The sequence below is a fragment of the Haliotis rubra genome, unplaced genomic scaffold (genome assembly GCF_003918875.1).
Source record: "Haliotis rubra isolate DU_JTF1 unplaced genomic scaffold, ASM391887v1 Scf28, whole genome shotgun sequence".
NCBI lineage: Eukaryota > Metazoa > Mollusca > Gastropoda > Lepetellida > Haliotidae > Haliotis > Haliotis rubra.
The window spans coordinates 3,096,117-3,121,917 of record NW_025766891.1 but is presented as its reverse complement, the minus strand read 5'-3'; the positions used below and the strand labels follow the sequence as shown (position 1 = coordinate 3,121,917).

Sequence of the window (25,801 nt, the reverse complement as noted above, 5' to 3'; positions counted from 1 at the left end):
AAAATAAGTTTCCCAATTAGCACCAAACCGTTTTTTGATTGTTTTCATCCATTTGTTTTTTTTCATCCGTCCACCAGCTCTGCTGCTAGTTAAGCTTGGTGATGAGAAACAAAAAAAATAAGTGGATGGTTGATTTTGAATAAAACTTGTATTTTGTGAGCCTTGGCATTGCACAAAAATAATGAATCAGCTATGACAAAGGTTGAGACTTATCCTCTGTTTACACCTGCTGAGATGACCACACTTGTTTCAAGATATTTTTAAAAAAAACACAACGTCCATGAATAATATGAAAGTGACAATAAATGCCCTTTCTTTCACATTATGAAGAATTATGACAGACGTATCCACTCATCAGTCTGAGTTGAGTACTTTACTGCCTAAATCACTATCAAATTAAAATCAACTATGCATACAAATGTTCAATAATGTCGTTTTTTTCATAACGGATCAGTTAATATTCTCCCCATAAAAGTCAAGTTTTCTTCAGTTTATGAGGTACTTTGGAGACAATATTAACAGCAACCGCCAACATGCTTTCTGTGCGTAGCAGTCGCTGGAAATAGACGACATAATTATGACAATCAGCGTCTGATGAAAAAGTCCTCAGGGTGAATACTGTGACAGAATGGTCTTTCTACAAACAAGAGAAACCATGCCCCTAATTAAAACATTTGTCCACCATGTCATCAACTACAATGAAAGAACTTCAGTAAGGTATGCTTTTATTGGTATTTGGTCTACAAATTTGCTGATCGCAGAAGGAATGTAAAAACACCCAAAACAGTGGAGCGTGTTTTTATTACCACAAAGTCTGGAGACCCCACTAGATGAGTGAGTTAGTGAGTATGGTTTTATGCCACTTTTAGCAATATTCCAGCAATATCACGGTGGGGGACACCACAAATGGGCTTTACACATTGTACCCATGTGAGGATTCGAACCCGGGTCTTCAGTGTGACCAGCACATGCTCTAACCACGAGGCTACCCCACCGTCCCTTAGATATATCACAAATTGTATTTGTGCATGCCCTCTACAAGACATATGGTTCAGCAAATTTTGTTCTGGGTATTGGTCACCATATGCATAACATTGAATTATGATTTATATTTGTAATACCTCCTGACAATAAATCTAGTACACATGTACTGGGGGGTCAGCAATTATGTACTTAAAAATATTAAATAAATATTTTTTTTTTATGTTTTATTTTTTTTTTGTGGGGGTGGGTATCATTCACTTTGTACATGCTACTTCATAAAAATCAACATCATCACCCCCCACCCCCCCAAGTAATCATACTGCTACAACTGCTTTGATCAGGCTACAATGAAAACAATTATTTTTTATTCTCCATACAATGTTTTTAGCACTGAAATGTTGTATAAAGAATAAAACAAAACTGTTATCCATAAAACATGTCATGTATTTATATAGAACAAGTTGTAGGTTTATTTTTCATGCATGACTTTGACAACAACGGATGCCTATGATGTTCAGGGCCTGAGTCGGTGTGGATCAGGGATGAGTCAATCTCACACAACTGCCGGTAATCTGAGCCAGGGGCTTTTGGGGGGAATATGTCACTTTTGATGTCAGGTTCTATAAATTGAACTATGATTCAGCAGTGACACATCCGTTATCAATATCCAGGAATCGATGGCAATTAATCCCAACACATGCTAGGACGTGACCACAGATCAGATAACTCATTATTCTGGCTTACTTTGAGAAGCATGGATACTCAGGTACCACCAAATTGTCAAGAAGGACCAATCATTAATATAAACAAAAGGTCTTTTTGAAATATTTGATTTTCATATATGGGCTTGTTATTTTATTGTAGGCAAGAGGGCTTATCAGCTAAATATTCATTACAGACAAAAGAGGTTACAACCAGTTCATGATTTTCTCTTCAAAAGGACTGTCATTCATTGCAGGCAAAGATCTTCTGATTTTTTTTATCCATATATAAGAAAATAACATTGGCATGGGTATAAAGATTTTATCTTTGAAGTGCAAAACTAATAGTGCATCAAGTTAATGATCATATTTTTATAGAAACATAATGTGTGTTTTTTCATGACCGCCATAAATTAATTCATTAATTTCTACAGATCACATGATTAGTAAAAATTAATAGATTTTTCACAAGTTGCAGAAATATTAATGATGAAGAGCTATATATAAATTTTTATGCATGTTAAGATAAAAAATACATTAGGTTTTTAATGTAATTCCAGATCAACAAGTTTAAACTTTCAAAAGAAAAACTATTTATAATTCAAGGAGGGGCCAGAAACAGTGAATGTCAACCATCATCTATTGGTTGTAAGTTGTAGCATCACACACTATTACGTCAATAGCTCACAGGTATGCAGCTAACCCTACTTCAGTGGTTAAGGACATGTTCAAGGCCCCTCCCTAGAGGTCATAGTGATTAAGATGTGGGTGTCAGTCATAATCTCTTGACATGGTATGATGTCATGTGGCTCAAGGTCAGGTAAAGTAAGGTCAAGGTTAAGGTCAAATAACTGACTATTATTCTGTTAATGTTATACTTGTGATATTGTCCATGAATATTTCAATGTTAAATTCAAGAAATACAGTAAGTCTGGATCAAATTTCAATGCAAACAAAACATCTCTGTTGACAATTATATTCATTCTTAATAATATTAATTCTTTCCAATATTGTCAACTTATCACATAATATTTACGCATGATTGGTCATCAATCAATTTTGTTTCCAAAGAATTTGTTCAGATGATATACAAGGTAATGTTTCTTTGTATAAAGGGGCGGTGGGGTAGTTTAGTGGTTAAAGCGTTGTTTCGTCACAATGAAGACCCAGGTTCGAATCCCCACATGGGTACAACGTGTGAAGCCCATTTCTGGTGTCCCCCGCCGCCGTGATGTTTCTGGAATATTGCTAAAAGCGGCGTAAAGCCAAACTCAGTCAGTCAGTCTTTGTATAAAGCTAAGTATCAAGAAGTGAATGACAATTACCTTTCAAATGAAGGTCATATGAAGGAATACAGCATGCATCATAAAGCATGGAACACGGAACAAAGACCATTAAAATGAAGACCACAGAACACGAACATTTCAAAAAGGAGCATGAAACTGAAGAGAATCACTTAGGGACTTTTCATAATTTATGGCTTGGGGTGGTGGGGTGGTGGGGTGATGATAATGATAATGATTTTAAGGGGGGATCCCCCATTTCGTTATGGGGAGGTAGGGGGTCATCCATTTTGTACATAAAAATATTTTAAAATTATGCTTAAAAAATATGGGAAGAGGGAGGGGGTTAATTGATTTTGAACATGAAATGCATGGGGCGGTCACTTTCTTTGTACATAGATTTTAGGGCTGGTCAGTCACAATGTACATGCTTCTCCATAAAAATCATCATCACCCCCCTAGCCATAAATAATGAATGGTCCCTTTTGAAAATGAAGAATACTTCATGTATTATTTAAATTTAGAGAACCAGATATAAAAATGAAGAACATTTGGCATGAAAAATCATTGAATTAAAGTCATGGAAGATGCCATAAAGGTATTTATATAATACTGAAAAATGACAGACTTACCCTATATTCGAGTTCCTCTTTCACAAACTTGGACCTGAAATCCGCAAACGCTCGCTGGAAGAATCCCTTTGGTTGAAGCAAAAACACCACCTGGATGTGTGTGGGGAAATAACTCTGAAACAAACAGTCCCTGGATCATTACGATGGATTCAGAAACAAACAGTCTTTAGTTCATCATGATGTATTCCCATACATAAAGTAACTCAGAAACGAACAGTCCTTAGCTCATCAGAAACAAACAGTCCCTGGTTGTTGTGTATGTACATACACAAAGTTGTAGATTCAGAACACAGTCACTGGAAATAGATTTTGTTTTGCCATAGAAGTAGTTTACAAAACAATTTGATTTTACAATAGATTTCGATAATCCCAAAATATACCCTAAAAATGCGTGTGTGATGACTATATAGCATAAAACACAGGCATGGAATCAATTGGTTGGTTATTTCTGTTACCATGGTAACTCTGATCTATCCATGGTTGTTGTTCATCCTCCTTGATTACTCAATACAGGAGCATTATTGATGGGTTTATAGCTCTTGAGCTGCAGTTATTGAGAGGCTTCCTAGTTTCTCATTACTCCTATCTTACATCATCAGCAGCGGCACAACAATCATCATCATCATCATCACGCCTGTTCCATCATCATCATTAACATCATTACACATCAGCAGCCAGCACTAACGACATCATCATCATTACTCCTATCTTACATTAGCAGCGGCAGCACTAACATCATCATCATCATCATCATCATCATCATCATCATCATCATCATCATCACCATCACCATCATTACGCCTGTTACATCAGCAGCCAGCACTAACGACATCATCATCATTACTCCTATCTTACATTAGCAGCGGCAGCACTAACATCATCATCATCATCATCATCATCATCACCACCATCATCATCATCATCATCATCATCATCATCATCATCATCATCATCATCATCACCATTACGCCTGTTACATCAGCAGCCAGCACTAACAACATCATCATCATTACTCCTATCTTACATTAGCAGCGGCAGCACTAACATCATCATCATCATCATCATCATCATCATCATCATCATCACCATCACCATCATTACGCCTGTTACATCAGCAGCCAGCACTAACGACATCATCATCATTACTCCTATCTTACATTAGCAGCGGCAGCACTAACATCATCATCATCATCATCACCATCCATAACATCATAGTCATTACTCCTATTACACATCAACAGCAGCAGCGGCAGCACTAACATCATCATCATCATGCAAGATTTTTAGAAAGAGAGAGCACTGACTGAGATTCTGAGAAGAATGGACTTGACTGCACTCCATCCATCTTGTCTTCGATCTATCACAAGGACGTAGCCAGATTCCACATCATTCAAGCTGAAACATAATTACACAATCTTTATTGTCTCATGAGCAAAGGTAGGTCATCACTGTTGCCATGCAATACCAATTAACCTATTTTTGCTGATAAGAATTACAACTCATCTACAATTCATCTAGAACGTAATCAAAGCTGAAATCAGTACGTCAATGTCATTATTGTTGTCTTAAGCATCACAAATAAATCCTATTTTTGATCATTATCTTCATTGTCTGTATCATTGTGTTTTCATCATCATCATCATCATCATCATCATCATCATCATCATCATTATCATCATCATCATTGTCTTTGTCAGCATAATCGTCATCACCACCATCATTATCATCATCATCGTTGTCATTGTCATTGTTGTCATCATTGTCATCATCACCACCATCATCATCATCATCATCATCATCATCATCATCATCATCATCATTTGTTTACCTCAGTTAATCTCTGTTCCATTTCTAAAGTAAGTACATGTCATCGCTGACTTGGTTGACACATGTCATTGTTTCCCAATTACATAGATTTGATGCTTGTGCTGTTATACACGGGATTGTCTGGTCAAAACAACCGACTACTGCCATATAGCTGGACTACTGCTGAGTGCGGCGTTAAACAACACACAAACCAAACCTTGATGACCTTCATTAATGAGCATAAATCATCAGAGGTGTCATCCTTTTCAGCAGTAGAAACAGCTGATCTTTCTAGACCGGCAGCCCATAGGACAAACCAGTAGCCTTGCAAAACAACACAAAATATAGCAATAGTGAGTGAGTGAGTGAGTAAGTATGGTTTAACGCCGCTCTTAGCAATATTCCAGCAATATCACGGAGGGGGACACCAGAAATGGGCTTCACACATTGTGCCCATGTGGTGAATTGAACCCTCGGGTGAAGAGTCAACGATATATCAATAGATCACTAAATCTAACACAGAGTAATTCATGCCGGAACTTACGGTGGTATATGACAAAGGTATTTCATGACTTTCCTATAGTCTTCTTCAGATACTTCAGGCAGCATCGGGCAGTCGGAGAAGGTGATGATTGGCGCTCCATTCTTAGCTTTGCCACCTGTAAACAAAATGTCTAATTCAGCTACACTTCGCATTTTGTGATTGATATCAATAAGTGCTCATCGTAGAATTTGTACATAACACTTTGACACACATTACCATCATCATTAAAAAATCCTCACTGATGTGATCACATACATTAACCATGACATATCATCATCGTCATCGTCATCATCACCATCACCATAATCATCAAGTTAATGATTTTATCATTATCACTTTATTCTCCATGTTCCCATATATTATCATCATCCTTAACACAATTATCAATGATATCGATTTGACATCAGATGAGTGGTGCTCTAAGCCTCATGATACATAGGCCACTCTTGTTTTTATTTTATATTAGACTATACATATTTCTAACTATGCCTCAAACTACGCCACAAAGGGGCGTGATGGGCGAGCTGGCTAAGTGCCAGGCTGGTGATGCAGCGAGGTTGAGGTGTCGGGATCGAGCCCACCTGTGACCGGGTGTATAAACCTTGGAGTCAACATTGTGTGCAGACTCTTTCAGTGTTGTCACAACCCCTAGTGTACAGTACACAACCCTGTGCACTTAAAAGGACCCAAGAATCCATTGGAATATGACCAGATGGTGTCCACATGAATACGTGCAAACACCTAGTTGAGGGTACAGCAACGTGCAGTAAACTTGGACAAAGTACTGTGACTATGTGTCCCAGTCCACCCAGCTGTGAATGGGTACCTCGTTAGGATGAAAAAGCCACAATAACTCAGTGCACCTAGTGGCAGCAAGAGAGTATACTCCCCAGGGAGTTGAGATTAAAAATACGATGTGCCGTTGAAATTGACATCCAATGATCGAGGGAAATAATACCAGTGCCTTGAGCATGCACTAGTTGCGTGGATATGTGCGCTATATAAATGTCCTATAATAATAATAATAACTATAGTGTTTTTTGTGGGGAAATTACACGTTAATTCCATATCAAGAGCAGGATGACTAGTAGTCTTACATCAATATTGACATTGTTTGTTCTTGAGTGTTCACAAATAGGTTGGTGAAGCCATGGGATAGTTGGTAGTTGGTTGTTGTTGTTTTCCGTGTGTGTGTGTGTGTGTGTGTTTTTTAGAATGGGGCATAGGGACAGTTGGTTGTTGTTGTTTTCTGTGTGTGTATGTGGGGTAGAAAGGGCATAGGGACAGTTGGTTGTTGTTTTCTGTGTGTGTGTGAGGGGTAGAAAGGGCTTAGGGACAGTTGGTTGTTGTTGTTTTCTCTGTGTGTGTGTGTGTGTGTGGGTAGTAGAAGGGGCATAGGGACAGTTGGTTGTTGTTTTCTCTGTGTGTGGGGTGGGGGATAGAAAGCGGCATAGGGACAGTTGGTTGTTGTTTTCTGTGGGGGTGTGGGGGGTGTAGAAAGGGGCATAGGGACAGTTGGTTGTTGTTGTTTTCTGTGTGTGGGGGTGGGTGTGTGGGGGTGTAGAAAGGGCATAGGGACAGTTGGTTGTTGTTGTTTTCTCTGTGTGTGGGGTGGGGGTGGGGGTGGGGGTGTAGAAAGGGGCATAGGGACAGTTGGTTGTTCTGTTTCTTGTTTGTTCAAAGACTTGTTGGTGAGGCTGTGGACTACTTGGTTGTTTTGATCTGTTTGTTTCCATGGTGTTTAGTGAGGCCATGAGTTACTTAATTGCTTTGTCCCCTGCTTGTTTCTGCATAAGTTGTTGGGGCTGTTGGTTACTGAGTTGTTTTGTTTCTGAGACTGTTGTAGATGAGGCTGTTCCAGTTGACTTCCTAAAAGTCCAAATATCCCAACGTGACTATACGCTCATCCAAAAGTCAAGTCCTAACACACTGACACAGAGATTCAGCACTATCAGCAGCCTCGACAGATTGACACACGATATGACAGCTAGTCATGGACATGTAACAGCTGGTGTCTATAGCACGTACATATCACACAGCTCCCATGTACATATCACATAGCTCCCATGTACATATCACACAGCTCCATGTACATATCACACAGCTCCCACGTACATATCACACAGCTCCCACGTACATATCACACAGCTCCCACATACATATACATAGCTCACACAGCTCCCATGTACATATCACACATACATATCACACAGCTCCATGTACATATCACATAGCTCCATGTACATATCACACAGCTCCATGTACATATCACACAGCTCCCATGTACATATTCACACAGCTCCGTACATATCATCCCACGTACATATCACACAGCTCCCATGTACATATCACATGTACATACACAGCATCCCATGTACATATCACACATCTCCCATGTACATATCACATCCCATGTACATATCACACAGCTCCCATGTACATACACATCACACATGTACATATCACACATCCCATGTACATATCACACAGCTCCCATGTACATGTCACACAGCTCCCATGTACATATCACACAGCTCCCATGTACATATCACACAGCTCCCATGTACATATCACACAGCTCCCATGTACATATCACACAGCTCCCACATACATATCACACAGCTCCCACGTACATATCATACAGCTCCCACGTACATATCACACAGCTCCCACGTACATATCACACAGCTCCCACGTACATATCACACAGCTCCCATGTACATATCACACATCCCATGTACATGTCACACATCCCATGTACATGTCATGCTGTTTAACCACATGTATTACCCCAGAAGGACATTGTGGAATGTGTTGTTAATTACATATACTAACACCATCGACAGCTGTAGACATTCATCGTTTCATAAAACCTGTCAAACTTGTCCTTAGTTTAGTTTAGCATTTAGCAATATTACAGCAATATCACATCAGGGGACACCAGAAATGGGCTTCACACATTGTACCCATGTGGAGAATCGAACCTGGGACTTCAGCATGACAAGCGAACGCTTTAACCACTAGGCTACCCCACCCCCCAATATGTGTTAGAATATGAACATAATTAATGTATAATTTGTGATTGAGTTAATGAATATTTCTATCTCTGCAAAGCATTATTTTTATGCTTGTAAAAGATATCATAAATGTAATGGTAATTTAATATACATGTGTTAAAAATGAATAATAATTATATAAGTGAGTGAGTGAGTTTAGTTCTATGCCCCTTTTATCAGTATTCCAGCAATATCACGATGAGGGACACCAGAAATGGGCTTCACACATTGTATCCATGTGGGGAGTCTTCAGCGTGAGTGGTTACCGCACCGCCCCCCTGACAATGTGAAGTTACTTGACAAATTAATTAAGATTACCACATATAATGGTATATGTAAAGATTGTATTTATATGCCCAGCATCAACTAGACAAGCCCAGGTTAATTTGCTGATCCAAAGCTCCTGTTAAGGTCGGAGGTAAGTATTGCTTTGAAGCAAAATCTATATACCTGGACAGAGGTTAAAATAAATATCACACTTAAACTGTACTTGTTTGATCTGGCACATCCGAATCAATACCGCCAGGATGCCTCGGTAATAAAACATGTTTTATAGACTAAAGGATAAGTCACGTCTACAGCCTATACACACATTGATATCTGTGACTTAAAAAACATCTTACTGGTGACTAAAGACAGTTTAGGTACTCAGTTTAGTTAAAGGCACAGTGTCACATATTTTCAACAATATTTTGACCTGCATTGACGTTTCAATGTAGTGTGATAGCGATGTTAGCATCTATAAAGTGAGTGAGTTTAGTTTACACCACTTTTACCAATATTCCAGCATTATCACGGCAGGGGACACCAGAAATGGGCTTCACACATTATACCCATGTGGGGAATCAAACTCACGCCTTCAGTGTGACGAGCGAATACGAGCGGCTACTCCACCACCCCTTGACAAAATGAAGGTTTTGAAGGTCTACTACTGTCCTAGACAACCAAAAGCTGTATTTTTCTAGAGTCATCAAATCCTGTTTCTGTCATTGATGAAGTGATGAAGACCTTAACCCTGCTGCTCTCAGATTCTGACCCTCATCTGTATTTGGGGGCGGTGGGGTAGCCTAATGGTTAAAGCCTTGGCTCGTCACGCCGAAGACCCAGGTTCGATTCCCTACATGGGCACAATGTGTGAAGCCCATTTCTGGTGTCCCCCGTCGTGATATTGCTGGAATATTGCTAAAAGCGACGTAAAACCCAACTCACTCACTCACTCACTCATCTGTATTTGCTAACATCTTGAATATTAAACCTCAGATACTGAACACCAAATGTTCTCCAGACACTATACATCACAACACTTCAAGTTGTCATACCATTCATTTCTCTGCCTGACACTGACTAAAAGTAGACTTAATCAATGTGGTTACTTAGCGATCGATGTGTCAGGTGGTCGGACAAAGACAGAGTTCACTTATGGATAAATACAATAAAGAATTAAAAAGATGACTTCAGCTACTGACAGACAAAATAATGAGGTTGGAGTGAGACGAAGTTACAGCCAGGTAGCTAGGGAATGTTCTTCAGACTTCCTTCCAATGAAAAAGATGCATGTCATTTTTTTCTAATGACTCTATTTTATGTAGGGTTCAACGATTGAGTTCAATTCATCGCAAATCGAATCTGACACCTTAGTTTCGATTTTCGATAACCATTATCGCTATTTCAATTCGATATTTGAATACCTATCATTTTACTTCCACACAGCCAGATCAAATATTTTACTCCTTCCGAGCAGTTTTGAGCGCTGAAATAAGGTGAAACATGATTGGTTGACGCTGGGCTAATTATTCAATGACAACTGTTGTTAGTTGACATCACGATGGATTTCACTCTAAAAAAGCCGACTCTCAGGTTTAAATGAAATCTGATGTTTTTTACTCATATGAAGGAACGAATAAAAAATAATAAAATCAAGGTCTGGGTGAATCATTGCAGCTCTAATTATATAGCTAGCCTGTCTTAAAGTCGCTGAGCTATATTATGTTCCTGTTGCTCCTGGACTTCAGTTATGTTTTCGCCCTAGGTGAAGCAAGTCTAGATTTTGAATCTTACAACTCATGGGTTTAGTTTTACAATATAAATGGACCTGTGAAGATCCGGGTTAGAACTGATCTTCAGTAACCCATGCTTGATGTAAGAGGCGACTAATAGGATCGGGTGGTCAGGCTCACTGACTTGGTTGACACATGTCATCGGTTCCAAAATGCAGAGACAGAGGCTCAATCTGTTAATCACTGGATGGTCTGGTCCAGACTCAACTATTTACAGATTTCTGTCATATAGCTGAAATATTGATGAGTGCTCCATTATCCAACATACAAACAATTTTAACATAACTTGTTTCCGGCAAAATTATGTACCTTCCAAGGCTAAGTGATAGTCTACATAACTGAGGTGGATTGAGGCTTCAAGACATTTGCAAGAAGGGGAATTCTGGAATGAAAGGAAGGTTCCTTTCCACAAACTGAGTGAGTGAGTTTAGTTTTACGCCACACTCAGCAATATTCCAGCTATATGGAGGCAGTCAGCAATATCACAGCAGGGAACACCACAAATGTAGTCTGGACCAGACAATCCAGTGATCAACAGCATGAGCATCGATCTGCACAACTGGGAACCGATAACATGTGTCAACCAAGTCAGCGAGCCTGACCACCCAATCCCATTAAGCACCTCTTACGACAAGCATGTTTTACTGTAGATCAATTCTAACCCGGATCTTCACACGTCTACAACAAAGTGATCATTGCACAAAGATTGTCATAAGTCTTTGTTCAAGCATTGGAGCTAAGATCACCATAGTGCTGATCGTTTTGAGGAATTAAACCCTGGGCCTAGATTTTCGAAGCTCTCTTAGCGCTAAGATAGTCGTAAGTTAATGTTAATGTATGGCACTTACGATTATCTTAGCGCTAAGAGAGCTTCAAAAATCTAGGCCCTGAAATGTAAATCAATGCTGATTCTCAGATGCTTTTGAGGGAGATGCAGGCAGGTGGGATTATGGTCTAGAGGGGACATGCATAGCAGTCATAAAATTTATTAGGCTCATGCTGGGATTCGAACCATGGATCTTCTGATCTAAAGCTGGACGCCTTGTCCACATGACTAAATAGGTTAAACCCATCATCAAGCTAAGTAAGGATGGCATCTATGGGATGACTCCACACACTGTCAAACAAGGAATGGACACCACACCTAACTAGGACACCTTGGGTGTTAAGTTATCATGCCTTTTCACACTTTTGTATATTGGCTTGCCCTCTTCTTCAAAATGATTAGCTTCTGGGGAGTTGAAATGGCAGTATGTGGCAGAGGGGAGTTTGGGAGACGTCATGAGTGAGTGAGTGAGTTCAGTTTTACTCTGATTTTAGCATTATTCCAGCAATATCACAGCAGGGAACACCACAAATGGGCTTCGCACATTGTACAGATGTGAGGAATCGAACCCGGTTTTCTGCATGAAAAGCGAATGCTTTAACCACTGGGCTACCCAATGCCCTGGGTGATTTCAGGAAGAAAGTTGAGATAAACATGGAAAGACATTGAATAGGTTATCAGGTGTGGATTGTGGAAGATGGATTAGAACTTGATCCGGAAGTACATCCTCTATATTTCAAGGGCTTGCTTTTCAGAAACCTACTCTGATCCCTTGTTCTCGTGATCTCAAATTATCTGCCCTTGATTTTCATAACATTTTATAAACCTATCATTATTAAATGTCATGGTAAGGAAAAAGGAGATGCGCAAGGAAAGACTTTCCTTTGCCAGTTTTAATCGACATGAATACATCCTTTCCACTGGAGAGATTTTGAGGCTATCTTTTGAGTGTCAGTTTTTCGATGTTTAATTTCTCGCAAATCAAATCCAGCACTGAGGCTGGTTTGCATTCTGATTAGTCCGTTAGACTGAGCAAGTAAAATTAAAACACCAACTGAAAATCAAGGGCAGGTAATTTCAGACAGTGAGAACCAAAGAAATGGGTTCTAAGCAGTGTGCGAAATAGTTTCCAAATTTTGCTAGCCAGTCGGGTTAGCTATGCCTGAAAGTTACTAGCCCACAAAATTATTCACTAGCACGAAATGTGAATAGAGACATGGCTTTCATCATTAAGCTGCAACTATGATGAACATTTATCAGGGCATCATCGGGCATGATTTGAAAATGTATCATAACTTAAATCATTTCACACACTGGTTCAGAGGTTTTAAATCAGTTTACTGAACCACATGCCCAGGATGTACGGAACATGGAGGGAGAATGACTATTAAAGACCAGGCGCTCTAAGTGGATGGAGATATTTGTTGAAAGGAAGGGATTGAATTCCCTATGATTGAATAATCAACCACCAGTATGTCAACAGGAACTAAAAGGGAGACAACTCAGTATAAAATCCTCACCTGACAGGAGAGCGAACCTGGACTGTAAAAGTTGTGCGACGTCCAGGACGCTGTAGTGACAGACGGACTCATCCATCGCATTACCTGGAACACAATTACTCATCAGTTAACACAGATGACACAAGTAAACAAATTCAAAGCAAATATAAATATTTCTTCTTTCACCATATAAATACAGACATGACCAAAGGGAGTAATAAAAATACAAAACTGCAACTTTCTTAGATACATATCAAATTGCATGAGCAAAATATTAGTATAATTCACAAAAAGATTTTCTGTGTATCTCATGGTATTTATGACGACTGTATTTGCATATTTCGATTTAAAAAAAAACATGCTCCAGTTTTTTAATTCATTAAAATGCTATCATATGACTGCATTAAGTCTGTTTTCAGTCTTCCTATTTTACATCCAGTGAATACAACTGTTCACATTTTCACTGATTTGACAACCACAACTTAAAGTTTGAAGGAGTCTTAAAATATCTTGATGTCATATGAAGGAATAAAGCATCCATATCCCTTCATAGCTATATGGCTGAAATGACGGTGATGCGACGTTGAAATTTTAATTTTAAATCACTTTATCTCTCCTCTCTCAAACACATGTCAGGAATGCCGATAAGAATGCTGTCATTCGGCAATCTTGACATGTTTCCAATTTTCCACAAGTTTTACAATATTTTGCAAATCATTAACTTTTTCATTTCCACCAAAGTCACAGGAAACTACCCCAAACTAAGTCTAATGAAGGATGAAACGCTTCTTGAAAATCAGCCTACAACTTTCCTGAAGACTCATTAACAGAATTCAGGTTTTGCCTACGACATGAAGGTCTCTATAGATTAGATGTAAAATGTTATAGTTTCATGCACAAAGCTCATAAAACAGCTGGTAGGCAATCAATTTTTGTGGGTATTGTGATATTTTCTTACACAATAATTCAGTATTTATCAAAGGTCTTTCCTTGGTGTTTCGTTAGTATATTTGGACAGTTTATCAATATATTGGGTTCACATTAAACATTTTGGAGAAAATGTGAATCCATATATTTTTTAAAGCTTTAAGGGAGGAGGGTACTAAAAGGCATGCTACTAGTCAGCAAACGTCCTAAAGCCCTTTTCCTTCCATGAGACAGCTAATTACCTTCAGCTTCGACTTTTTCTTTGTTATAAAAAAACATTGTCTAAAGCTATTTTCAGTCTTAATCCATCACCTAACCATGCAAAAATCGACTTCAAGTTCAATAAAGTCAGCTCTTCCTTGTTTAAATAATAATAACAATGTGGGTATTTATATAGCACTACATCCAGGTACTAATACCTGCTCATGGCGCTACAATACTATAGGAGAAAAAAAATAGTTAAAACTGTTTATAGAGAGACAATTGAACATAGAAAGTCTAGTAATAGGCAAGACGAAAAAAGTGGGTTTTTAGAGATGATTTAAATGTGTCCAAAGATTCAGCATTCTTGATGTGAGTGGGCAAGTTGTTCCAGAGACTGGTGGCTGAATGTTGGAATGATCTTTTCCCATGGGACGAGAGTCAAACTTTAGGAATGACAAGTAGCTGGTGATTCTGGGATCGTAATGGTCGGGTTGGGATGTACTGACACAGAAGACTGGAGAGGTATTCAGGTGTTTGTCTATGTAGAGCTTTGAAAGTGATACATAGAATTTTGAAGTCAATCCGGAATTTGATAGGCAACCAGTGAAGAGACATCAGTGAAGGTGTGATATGATCTTTCTTGGACTTGAGGCAGATGATGCGAGCTGCTGTCAGTTCTGTAATTTTTTAAGTTTCTGAAGTTGAGTTGAACTGATGCCAAAGTGCAGACTGTTGCAATAGTCGAGTCGAGTATAATGGATCGAACCAAAGAATGAGCACATTCTGTTGTGATGAGATTTCTAATGAAGCTGATGGTTCGCAGATAATAGTGACAGTTCTTATAAAGATGGTTGACTTGCGATTCCAAAGACAAACTGGCATCAAGATATACTCCAAGATCCTTAGTGACAGGGGAAGGTTGCATGTGAGATGTTGAAATCTTCACATTGCAGATGGAGGTTTTCTGCAGCTGTTTGGAATTTCCAAGCACGAGCAACTCCGTTTTGTCATCATTCAGTTGGTGTTTCCTTGTGTTCATCCAGGTCTTTATATCAGAAACGCAACTGTCTATGAGCTGTAGATCAGTTACTGGCGATTACAGATTAAGAATCCTGGTAACCTGATTGTCATCAGCATAGGCATAGTGCCCACAGTCATGAGAGTCTAAAGTCACGGTCTTCACTAAAAGTAGCTTTCAATGCCCGAAACAACCTTTTAACAATGCCAACATTGCCTGACATTTGTAGATGCTTAACATGTATAAACTTGCACAGCCTGTTTGTGTGTGTGTTAAAACATTTGTTTTATGGCTAAGAGTTGCTTCCAAATTATCTTTCAACTCAATTACTGCAGCTTGTAGAATAGTCAGGACCTGGCAAGCTACAGAGGTTGACATTGTGAACATCATCAACTAGTGCACTCCACATGAAGACCAACAATGTCCACTTTGTGTTTCAAACGCTGTGGGACACGAGTTTGATTACTTGTTGAGATGTGAACTTTTTCTCCAACAGCAACAATACTCTCTGAATGCTAAATACTTAGAATTTCCAAATTTGTTCATCTTTAAGAAATTCTTGTCTACGTTACCAGCATAAGTGACCTTAAAGGCATTTCTAAACTACTGCACCATGTATTTAAAGCATTTAAAAAATGAAATATTGAATCTACGCTTATCTCATTGGCGGTTTCTAGAGAACAAAGAGTTTGAGTTTGACTTTGGGGTATGGTGACATGCAACTGAAGGTGACCACAAGGGGTGACTATTGAGGAGGAAACAACTATTGCGACCGTCTATTGCGACCAACTATTGCAATAGTTTTTCTCTCCTTGAATTGTCTTACTTGAAGTTATTGCCCAAGTGAATGTTTAGTTTATATGATAAAAAAACAAGTTGAAGTAGTTTCAGCCTCTTTCAATAACTGACAAGAAACTTGAAACCCAGATCATGTTTATTTAAGATGTAACAGGGGCAGATAACTCTAAATCAAAGTGAACGAATCTGGTACTTCCTGTATTTTGTGTTGCTCATTTATCAATGGAAGTCAGCTACTAAACTAGTCACACATACTATCGATGCATGAATAGTTTTTTCGTTTCTACTATCGATTAACTGCTATCGGAGACTCGATAATTACAATTCATTGATTCTTACAACAAGCATAAGAGACCACAGGTGTAAGTCATGAGTGAGTAAGGTTTTATGATACATTTAGCAATATGCCAGCAATATCACCCTAACGGACACCAGAAATGGGCTGCACACATTGTTCCCAGGCCTTTTGCGTGACATGTGAATGCTTTAACCACAAGGCTACCCCACCGCCGCTCACAGGTTTAAAGTAATTACATGCCTACAACAATCACTGCAGCTATAACATATTCCAAACAGTTATCTTGTGGTAATACTTCAAATTCATGAAAGGAAAGCATTCCCTTAGAGTAAACAGGTTAAACTGAAGCCATAAAATACATTTAAATTTTGTTCATCATAATACTATTAAGCTGACATGTTTCAAAGGCAAACAATTTAATTAAAATACCTATTTTGTCGAATTATTTGATAATAAGTATTTATTACAAGTTTTCATCTACTTTCCTAGAATATATTGGCTCAAATTGTTTAATAAAAGGATTTTTATAATGTTTCATCTCTACCTGTTTTTACTACTAAAATGTTTTTAAAGATCATTTAAAAAAAAATGGCTATGTGAATTCCCATGTTCACTTGTTGACATGGATCATATATGCCATCCTTCTAAATCTTCATGTATGTGAATCCCCTAAGAATGAGTACATGTACACAGAAGCCTTGCTTGAACTTTGTTGCATTTAGAACAACATGCCTATATTCCATTTTTGACAATTTATATTTTTGAACTAATAATTTACTGTGGCCTAAAAATGATGAGGAATATTATATGAAGTATATGGCTTGATGCAAAACATGCTGCACATGCTTATTACACAAGGTTTTCATTTTATTCTCATAACAACAAATTCTGCTGTACTGTGAACCAAGTTACAAGATTGGTAAAAAGCCTAAGATGTACAAGTACAAGAGGGTTTGTTGTGAAAGTTTATTGTCAGCTCTTGGACATGACAAGAGTGGCTGAAGTGAAGTGACTTTTATTTGTTCAGAACAAGCATTTTAAGCTGTGAGCTCAAGAAAGTTGATGACATGTCAGTTTCATTGACAAATCAGTTCTGATACTACGTGTCACTTGCATACATATTCATTTTTCATGTTGCAGTTTTGTTTTCATTGCATGAGATATACAAGGTTATGGAGTCAAATTCATGGTGATTATCAAATGAGAGATAGATTTATCATCCAAAACTGTGTTTAACAGGAGATATTGCTTGTGTGAGATCAGACGATATCTCCTAGGAGATATCGCTTTGAAAGTAGATTTTGTACAATGCCGTGACAATACTATGACGTCATGAACTTGATGGCGTCACAATGCTGTGACATCGCTGCACTCTTGAGACTAATGACAGTACCGTCTTCAGAGATGTATATTTTTCATTGAAAGCTAATGAAGAGTGATTTTTGATGATAAATAGAATCTCACCCTCGTGTCTTCTGATATCAAATATATCAACACTAGTTGATGAAAGTAAAAATATCCTCGGCAAGCCTTGGATATTTGTTACTTTATCAACTTCGTGGTGATTTATTGATATCAAAAAATTTTACTCGGTGAATTCTCTATATATACACCCGACATCTAGCCTTGCTTGATTACTACTGAAAGTTGTGTCCATGTATATAGTAATTCTATCTATTAAAGAGGCAAGTCCAGATAAGCAGACAGTCTAGGGATGCCAGTCTGTTAGAAGAAGATTTGTTAGAAATTATGATTTAAACTATTAATTATTGACTTAGAGTGAGTGAGTGAGTCTACCCATCACCCAACCTGTTTTGACTAGTGCCACATCCCACCAAGCGATCTGAGTGCTGCAATGATCGTACGTCTGTGGTAAGCTATGGGAGTTACGATCACCTTAGAGCTAAAATAACTTTATGGAAAGGGTTAGAATGGTTGAGTGTGACATTATATCGCCATAATTATAGTTCTATTCATGAGATTTTCTCTAACTTGAAAAAGTCCTACCTGTGAAGGTCATTGACGATGATTCTGATTGAGATCTGCTATTTACCTGAATACTCAGTCTTGACTTGTACAGTGTACTGATCAAAGTATCAGGTTCCTGCTTCGAAACAATTACATAACTCCACAAACAAGTACACAATATTCTTCTATGTAGAACTGTACCGAAATCTCAGACATCCACATCACAAATCCACATCCAGATCCACATCCAGATTGTACAACAAAGAGTCCTCAACATCAACTAAGACAAAGATTTCACTGAAAATGGTTTCACTTTGGCAGTAAACTATCCTCTTCTGATTTCACACTGTAAGTTCTCTCAATATCAGCTTGTTTATGGCTGATCCACAGTAGATCCAATAAAACATTTCCAGCTGCAAACTTCTGTGGCACATCTAGAATCTAGTTCTTCTACAAATGATGGAACGTTCTACACTATTGCAACAGTATGTTGGTTCATGAGGATTCCTATTGGGCGAAACTATTCACCCGGTTGCTACCTGCTATCAACACCATTCCATATCTATCTCATTATCAGATTAGGAACTATAATTTGCCTCAAGCTAAGTATCAGACTCTGTCTGGACAAAGGGGATTATCATTAGTTAATCCCTTCGCAGGAATGCCAAGATGTTGTTTTAGGGCTCGTTAATTAGGCCCCAGGCTTAATGGATTGAAGTATAAATTACTTTTGTTATTTCATTGAAATAAGATGGGTGGTATTGCTATGACTTGTATTGATGACACTGTCTGGTGGCGAGTGTTTGTTAGATGTTGTGTTGCCATTGTCTTCTTTGATGGTGTAGTATTCTAGAAGAACCCTGAGAAACACATATTTCGCCAAGCCGATCACCCCCACAAGACAAACAGAACCCCAACACACACAGATACATAACACACACCAACACACTCCCACAACACACACTGAACCCCAACACACACAGATACATAACACACACCAACACACTCCCACAACACACACTGAACCCCAACACACACAGATACATAACACACACCAACACACTCCCACAACACACACTGAACCCCAACACACAGATACATGACACACACCCACACACACACACAGATACATAACACACACCAACACACTCCCACAACACACACTGAACCCCAACACACACAGATACATAACACACACCAACACACTCCCACAACACACACACTGAACCCCAACACACACACATAACACACACCAAGACAACACACACACACAGACACCCATAGCACACACCCACACTGAACCCCAACACACACAGATACATAACACACACCAACACACTCCCACAACACACACTGAACACCAACACACACACACACACAGATACATGACACACACCTACACACTCCTATAACACACACTGAACACCAACACACACAGATACCACACCCCACACACACTACATAACACACACCAACACACTCCCACAACACACACTGAACCCCACAAGAATTTGATTCTTCATACAAGTAAAAACATCAGATTTCACTTAACTCTCAGAGTTTATTAAACAAAACATCACACGGAAAACATTTTCTAAGGTTCACTAGGAAATCAGGAATGTACATGTAAATGACATAACCTTTTTCAAACAAATAAAATATGATGTTTAAACACAGAACAACACTCAAATATTGAATCAAAATAGTTATAATGGTTACCGACAATCGAAACTAAGGTGTCAGATTCGATTTTTGATGAATCAAACCAAATCACTGCAGCCCTAATAATCATTCCCCTTTTCATTTGACACACTCCTGTTTCAGCCTTCCTCCATCTTGGTATCAGGGAACACGGAGAAGATCCTGGGTCACGTTTACTGCTGTATTGGAGATTGTTACCTCACAAGCTGAAGAGTTAAGCCGTGTATTCCAGGAGTATTGATTTCTAATGTTATCGAGAACATACAGAGCCTGCATGTAGACAGTAGTGATGGTCTGATCGATTGAAACAATCGATGATTGGTCGCAGTGACTAAACGACCAAGCAATCGATCGTGTTTTCTCATAATTGAACACAAACAATTTTGGACCACTTGTTTGCATTAAAAAAAAAATTCACAAGGTTGGTTTTGGTTGTTACATTTTATAAGCACTACAAGACTCCAGGAAATTTATGTTCCTAACATGCTAGTCATCCCTTTAAAGATGTGAAATTTGCAAATGCATTTTGTGCAATTTGCGAGGAAAAGACAACCTAAAAGAACAACATGTTTTTTCTTTATTTCTTCTGCATTAACAAACATAACCTGGAAAATTTGATAAATGATGCTTACCAAATATTTTCGATGATTGATCAGTTGTAATTATGATATTTTAACCTATTAAAACTATTCAGCTCCGACTGCTATAAGTCTGCAGTCTATACAGTTATGATAGGTGAGTGAGTGAGTTTAGTTTTATGCCACTTTTAGCAATATTCTAGCAATATAACGGTGGGGGACACCAGAAATGGGCTTCACACATTGTACTCATGTGGGGAATCGAACCCGGGTCTTCAGCGTGACAAACTCTTTAAAGACTAGGCTACCCCAACGCCCCAGATAGGTGTATGATATGTGGCATTACAATTACTTCAATTACATGACACAGGATCCTGCTCACAAAAATATACCAGAGCATAAAGAAGCATGATCAGTAACAAGGACAGGCATGATACAACACATACCATATTTTCTCTAATAAGAGCCCAGGCGTTTATTTATTCAACAGACTTCCAGAACCTGCGCTTATTACAGGCCCGATGCTTATTGGAGACCCGGCACTTATTGTGCTTTCTTGGGTGTGCTGTAATTAATTGTTAGTGGGCGTTATGTCAAGTTAGGGACCATTCCTTAATAAATCTATTTTTCAATCAAGGGAGAATGCGTGTTTAACGAACGTACCTGGCGCTTATTAGAGGCCCGGAGCTTATTAGGGACTCAGCACTCATGAGAGGAAATACGATAATCTGTCTTTTTCAGATGCATTTCCATGGCTGTTCCATGAAAATGATTCCTCACAGAAATATAGTAGATCAATTCCACTATGGGAACAGATACGGTCCAATATAACTCATGACTAATGACAATAACGATAATGGCTGTTTATAAAGATCCTTTTCCACACACTTGTGCATGCTAAAAGCGCTATCACACTAACACAAATTATCTCAGGAAAGAACACTTTTACTCGAATTTATGTTATTTATCAAAGTATGTTATTGATCAAAGAAAAATCTGCACAAAGGAATATAACTGAATTGTGACCTCAGCTCTATGCACAGGACCAAACACCACGAGTGCCAGTCAATGTGGGTATGAAAAGGACTTCATTCCCAGTGCACCATAACTGCTTTGTTTGTTTGTTATTTAATGCTGCTAAATTCTAACTATACTGCAATGGTGTGTAGATATTCAAGCCAGTGTAAGTCAATCTAGTGATTAATATCATGAGCATCAATCCACACAATCAACTGCACTGCCACTCTTGGCAGCTGTAAATGCCACTGTTTTTCAATACTATTCTGTATTGATTTTAACATCTGTGGGACTTTGTGTTGGAAAAACTACTTTGGCTATGGATCACCAGCTGCCTGGATTCCATTTTGTGGAGGCAGCGATGGCTGAGTGGGATAGATGGCTGATCTATTAGTCACATGATCTATTAGTCAGTGTGGTGCCTGACTCTGAGGGTGTGGGTTTGCATCCTGGCTGGGACTCATCCCAACAAAAGAACTAGAATATGTACTGAGAAAGTGTAATCCCAAATGTATGTGTTACATCTGACCACCTTCTAAATAGCATCGTCTATTCATACTTTGGTTATCGAGAGAGCAAGTCATGACAAAATATGAAATTCCAATAATTCATTTCAGATGAAAATTATTTTGGATAAAGATCTGACTGAAGAGGGACCATTAATCAGCGGTGGGTTAGCCTAGTGGTTAAAGCATTTGATCGTCACGAAGAAAACCTGGGTTCGATTCCCCACATGGGTACAATGTGTGAAGCCCATTTCTGGTGTCCCCTGCTGTGATATTGCTGGATGTTGCTAAAAGTGGCATAAAATCAAATTCACAGATCACTCACACTATCTACCCACGTACTAAGGCTGGGACAGATAATCCGGATACCTGGATACCCGGGACGGGTGGGTTATGAGTTGGACCTGGAGCTGTCATGTGACTAATAGATTAAAAAATTTAATATGTTATTCTTTCATGATTAAAAGGTTGAATTGTCTTTAACGATTTGGACATAATTACAGTCACTACTTTTGAATAATATATATCGTTAAGATACATGTATTGAAAAACTCAAAATTTTAGCTTCCGAGCTAAAGAATACACATGTATTGCCATTTCTTAAAAAATCTGACGTCAGGAATTAACATAACAGGTATCCGTGTAGCGTAGGGTAATAGGGGGTAGGGTACCCGAGTAGAAAATTTTGACCTGTCCCCTGTACATTATATAATCTACCCACATACATTACATAATCTACCCAGAACACACCCGTCTCAGGGCCACCGTGTGAGTCATTAAGCTGACATACTGATGTACATGTCACTACTGATGGCAATGTACGCAGCTGGACTGCGACTACTGAGTTATTGATTGTGCTGTTATCAACAACAGTCAGTGCAGCGTGGCGGCACCGGAGTACACCAAGCCAGCTGGGTCAAGTGAGTGTAAGACTTGAGAGTGGTGTGCTTTGCGAATGGGATGAATATTTCATGGCTGAGTGTGTTATTGGGTTGTTCTGTGGTCAGCAGACAATGACACAAATAAACAAAAATATACGACAAGGAGATGATGTATGACCCTGATCTGGTGCAATTCAGTAATGGAGTTGGGCTATTTATATTTTTTTGGTTCATTGCCATTGGATACTTTCAGTTCAGTAAAGAAAACACCACCTCTGTGGTGTAGTGGTTAGAGCGTCCGCCCGGGGAGCAGAAGGTTGCGGCTTCGATCCCTGGCCACGTCATACGAAAAGACATTGAAATATGGTACTTGTTGGTCCCTGCCTGGCGTTCGGCATTAATGGGTACAACAAGGACTGGTCGGCTCGGAGTCAATATAATGGGTCTGAGTGGGGTATTCATTCTTAAATGCGGCATGGTATCTCAGTGAGCTAGCACTATAAAACCAGCTTGTCTGGGCTAGTACAAGCAGCCACACATACACACGCATGCACATCGTCATAACAGCGAAATATTTATAAGTGTGACGTTAAACCCCATTTCACCTCACTTCACCATTTGTAAAGAAAAATTAATGCAGTATACTATTTTCCTTTGTTCCAAATCATCAAAAGGCAGCAGTTCACCACTAGGCTAATCTGTGCACCAGGCTCCATCCAAAATTGTTCCATGGTTTTGTAGTTTCATTTATTAATCGAGCACGATTGTCATTTTCACTTGCTATCACAAAAATCCAAAACATCAAATTAAAACATCATCAAAAAGCAGTAGTTTACCCCTAGACAGATCTGTACAGGCAGTTTCATGAAAAAATATGCTATAGTATTGGATTTCTATTCCAGAAACAAGCACTACTTTTATTTTCAGTCTGACTTCTAGTCATGAAATAACAGGAATAAAAATCATAAAGAAGTCAAACCATCAAAAGGTACGAGATCAGAGGTAAAATGAACTGCAGAACAAGTTTTATCCAAAAATGACAATATTTCAGACGTTCTCCTCAAGAAATGCAAAGCAGGTCAATAGACGGACATACTGATCTCTCTGTCCTGCTGGGATGGATCTGGTTTGTTTGTAAGAAGCAAAAATATCTTGTTATTGAAATACTTTATAAACTGCCAAATGCTCAAACTATCCCCCCAGCCCTCATCCAAACCAACACACAAGCACAAGCAAAAAACGATAACCCCCGCGTCAAAATCACTATCCAAATTTTTTAAAAATCAAAATGAAAATTGATACACATTATGTAGAAATCACTCACATTTCAAACAACACCAGATTTGCAATTCTCAGCAAAATCAAACACTATTCCCCCAACAACATGACAGTTATTCAACCTACAACATGGCAGTGTTAAATCCAGTTCCTCACAATACCATGTTCAATTAAAATTAACAAGCCCCCCACACACCACTCTGCCGCCCTCTACTCACAACTTACAAGGAAAAACAAATTAAAGCCAGTGAGTAAATTTACATATGAGTCCACCATCAGCGTTATCAAAGATCACAATCCTGCGATAATAGAGTGCAAATTAACTTTTTCTGTTCGTCAAAGACTTGAAACGGAACTGTATTGTAGTATGCATCATCTGCCATTATAAATAATGCCATCAAATTTGATGACGACTTCGGACCATTCCTCAGAGATTCCTGGCAATCACAGATTCAAAGGAAAGGAGTTTGTGCATTCTTTGATACTGTAGCCATTCCCATACTGCCAATACTCTGACAATATGAAATGTTTCCAAAGGAGCCAATTGGCTCCAAAAATAATTTTGGCAGGGGCCATATACAAAAATGGATATCTACATCAGCAATGAGAAACATATCTAACAAATAAAATGCATGATAACAACTAAATATATCATAAATGACCAGATCCGTGAAGATCAGGGTTAGATTTGGTCTTCAATAACCATGCTTGTCGTAAGAGGTGACTAATGTGATTGGGTGGTCAGGCTCGCTGACTTGGTTGACATATATGTTATCGTATCCCAAATGCATAGAACGATGCTGTCAGCATCAGCAAGAGTCCTTTTACTGTTTGATTACTTTCAATTCTAAGTGTCGCCTTTAACAATTCATGAGTTGGTTGTTTCGTTATGTATACATCAGTGATCAACAGTGATCTAAATTTCAATGTTTTTCGGGTTTTAGCCAAGAGCATAGAGTGAGTGAGTTTAGTTTTATGCCGCATTCAGCAATATTCCAGCTATATGAAAGCGGTCTCAGTCTCAGTAAACTTAGACTCAGTATTATTCGTTACACTGCTATACTCAGTCTAACAAAACCTTGTGGAAGGTCATGTCAGGTAACCTTTGAGCGACCTATGACCATCCAATCAAAGGCGAGACGGCCGATCGGATTTAACCAATCAGACAACGGCTACTATTTAGGGTTCGGCGGGACTTACAAAATGTATTTACTCATCCCCGGTCGCCAACACTTATCT

At 38.8% G+C, this 25,801-nt stretch overlaps 1 protein-coding gene across 1 annotated transcript in view; it reads right to left on the bottom strand.

Annotated features, from left to right (window-relative positions):
- The window catches only part of LOC124281151 (guanine nucleotide exchange factor DBS-like), a 155,181-nt gene that overhangs the window by 107,438 nt on the left and 21,942 nt on the right, over positions 1-25,801 (bottom strand). Inside the window, 4 exon segments of the mRNA XM_046717177.1 lie at positions 3,601-3,714; positions 4,905-4,995; positions 5,951-6,065; positions 13,410-13,493. Of these exon segments, the coding sequence (XP_046573133.1) occupies positions 3,601-3,714; positions 4,905-4,995; positions 5,951-6,065; positions 13,410-13,493 (404 nt within the window).